At 39.3% G+C, this 2,616-nt stretch overlaps 1 protein-coding gene across 1 annotated transcript in view; it reads left to right on the forward strand.

Annotated features, from left to right (window-relative positions):
• ripk2 (receptor interacting serine/threonine kinase 2) overlaps positions 1 to 2,616 on the forward strand; it is a 24,423-nt gene that overhangs the window by 13,324 nt on the left and 8,483 nt on the right. The window contains exons 6-7 of the mRNA XM_015393119.1: positions 115 to 200; positions 1,830 to 1,937. Of these exons, the coding sequence (XP_015248605.1) occupies positions 115 to 200; positions 1,830 to 1,937 (194 nt within the window). The remainder of the gene's footprint in view (positions 1 to 114; positions 201 to 1,829; positions 1,938 to 2,616) is intronic.

The following is a 2,616-nucleotide window of genomic DNA, read 5'->3' on the forward strand; positions in this document are numbered from 1 at the left end:
GGGGTGAGTAGAAAATGAAGGCTAATCATGTTTTGGGTGTACTATTCCTTTAAGTGTGTTATAAGAGCACTAAAAAGTATCTGACGTTTCTGGTTTCATTGTTTTTTTTTTTAGAGTGTTTAATTGAGCTGGAGCCGATGGTGAGGCGATTCGATGAGATAGAGTTCCTGGAGGCTGTGCTGGAGATCAAGAGGTCAAAGGTCAGTCAAGAAGCTTTCCATGGCCATTTCTCAATGTGTGTACTTGTGCGTTCTCATGTACTCCCTAGTGCTGCTCCATTTCACAAAAACAAAAAGGCAGAGAACGGAAAAAGTCCCCGGACCTTGTTTTTGTACCCCTTCTTGAGATTGACAGCTGTCCCAGCATGCACTGCGGAAGCAGCAGCTTCCAAAAGGGCGCTCACAGAGCTCAGAGTATTAAATTAAAAGTTATCTTTTCTGTTGTTCTATAAAAGAAGTTTTTAAGATAAATTAAGACTTTTAAACATCACTATATGGCGCATTTACCGATTTAATGCGTAATTTAAAAAAAGAATTCAGAAGTTGAGAGGACCGCGGCAGCCAGGGCTAATGTTAGCCCGTCTGAAGCGGCCCTCTCTCTGCATAGCCATGTGTGAAGGACCGCTGGCTTTGATGGCAGGTTTTTGCTTTATTTGTTCATTATTATCCCCCCCACTAAATGAAAAAAGTAAGAATTTATTTTTATCCATAGTCTATTAATAACAGGAGGTGAAATGCAGCTCTAGACGAGCTGAGCGTGTGGTGATGTCATCAGTACGCTTCTGTTCAAATTGACCCAGATTTATGCTGCGTGCTCCCGTTCTCCGACAGTCCATACCAGGGTTTGATAGCTTTGTTTTTGTCAGGTTATGTTGAATTGAAATCACGTTATTAAATAAGCTGCAGTTGGTTTCATTCTTAATGTAAATATTAATATTTTACTAATACACCAAGTTAGTAGTAGTTTCCACCGTTGGCGGTATTAGATCTTTTGAGAATGTCATCCATATCAAAGTTGGTAACAGGGGGTATCCTTAACTGAATCGCAAAGCATTTAAATTGAATCGTAAATGGAATTAAATCAGGCTTAAATCCAATGGGCTCTATGCACAACTCCACTGATTCCTGAACTTAAGGAAGCTTCTTTGTTTCCTCTGTTTTTCTACTGGATGAACTAATTAATCCAGGTATGCCTGACCTCAGTAACCATATTCAGACACACCTGGATCAATCGGTTCATCCGGTAATGAAAAACAGGAAACAAAAGAGCTGCCTCAGTTCAGGAAGTAATGGAGTTGTGCATAGAGCCGATTGATTTAGGAAATCTGAATTCATACCCAGCTCTACCACACTGATCCATGTCTCGGTTAGGGAATGTGGGCTCACCCACTCAGACTGAGTAATGATGCAATCACACAAATAAAAGGCTGAATATTAAAGCTGTGTAATCTGGGACAGTTTGAACTGTGGTGTGACGTGTTTCAAGGGCGGAAAATTCCCCTTTAAGGCTTCCTTCTCCTTTTTGTAGTTTCACTGCATTTGTGAGCCCAAAAGTGAAGTCATCTTCTCTCCGGGCAATTTGAGCTGGAGGAGGAAGCACAGAATGATGAGCTCATAGAGAAAAACATTCAAATCATTTTTGTGCTCTAATGGTTTGAAACATAAACATGCTGGTTTTATTTATATATTTTACTTAATAAAAAAAACAAACAGCTTTTACCCTTTCAGTTTCATTTTCCTTTTTTCTTCAGATTTGCATCTGTTCTGGTAGATTTGGTCGAACTGCTTTCTTATGTGGAATGTTGTACGGTCTTTTCTGTTCCTTTACAGCTGAGACGTGGATCAGACTGCTGTTCATCTCAGCCTGCAGAGCATGAGAAGAGAAACGAGGCCGGGTCTCTAAATAACCTGAAGGAACCCGCCACCCCATGGCCTCTGGTTAGTATTCACTTATTCTTAAACAAGCATGTCGAACAAAACTATGTTGATGCAATGTGATAACAGATCCCTTAATTGCACTTAGGTAACCCTCAGTCTGTTAGCATACAAAAGGCTTTCCCATTAAACTAAGGCACCCAGTCGAATTCTTGTGTTTTACTCCTTGTTTTTTGTTACTCTTGATGGTGAGCTTAAGTGTTTTATTATAAGACCATGTGTTTGGAAGTAAAGTAACTTTATCTGTTCAGCGTATTTCTGTAGGAAGACAATGCAAAGAGCCATTAGTGGGAAAATAAAGGAAAAGAAAAGTACATTGCTAAGGCAGAAAGTTAACACACATAATTAAAGATAATAATAATGAATATTTAAAATAAGTTTAGTATATGAAAAAAATGGTGACAGCACAGCATGACACTATCGCGATCGTGTTTCATCATCTAAAGGCGCTGATGTGTTCTCGTTTTGTATGTAGCCTCAGTTTCGGTCTCATGTGACCACAGCAGCTTGTTCCACTGATTTGTTATGATTGTTTTATATTGCTTCCTTTTATTAATTCTGGTTTTCATAGTGTCTCGAGTCCAGATTTAAAGAGGACACTAATCTCTGCAGCTCCTCATAACTGCCATTTCAACGATTGTTCCCTCCATGCTCTTTTACTGCAGTTGAAAAAAAAGTTGGA

Source organism: Cyprinodon variegatus, unplaced genomic scaffold, assembly GCF_000732505.1.
Source record: "Cyprinodon variegatus isolate N-32 unplaced genomic scaffold, C_variegatus-1.0 Scaffold625, whole genome shotgun sequence".
Lineage (NCBI taxonomy): Eukaryota > Metazoa > Chordata > Actinopteri > Cyprinodontiformes > Cyprinodontidae > Cyprinodon > Cyprinodon variegatus.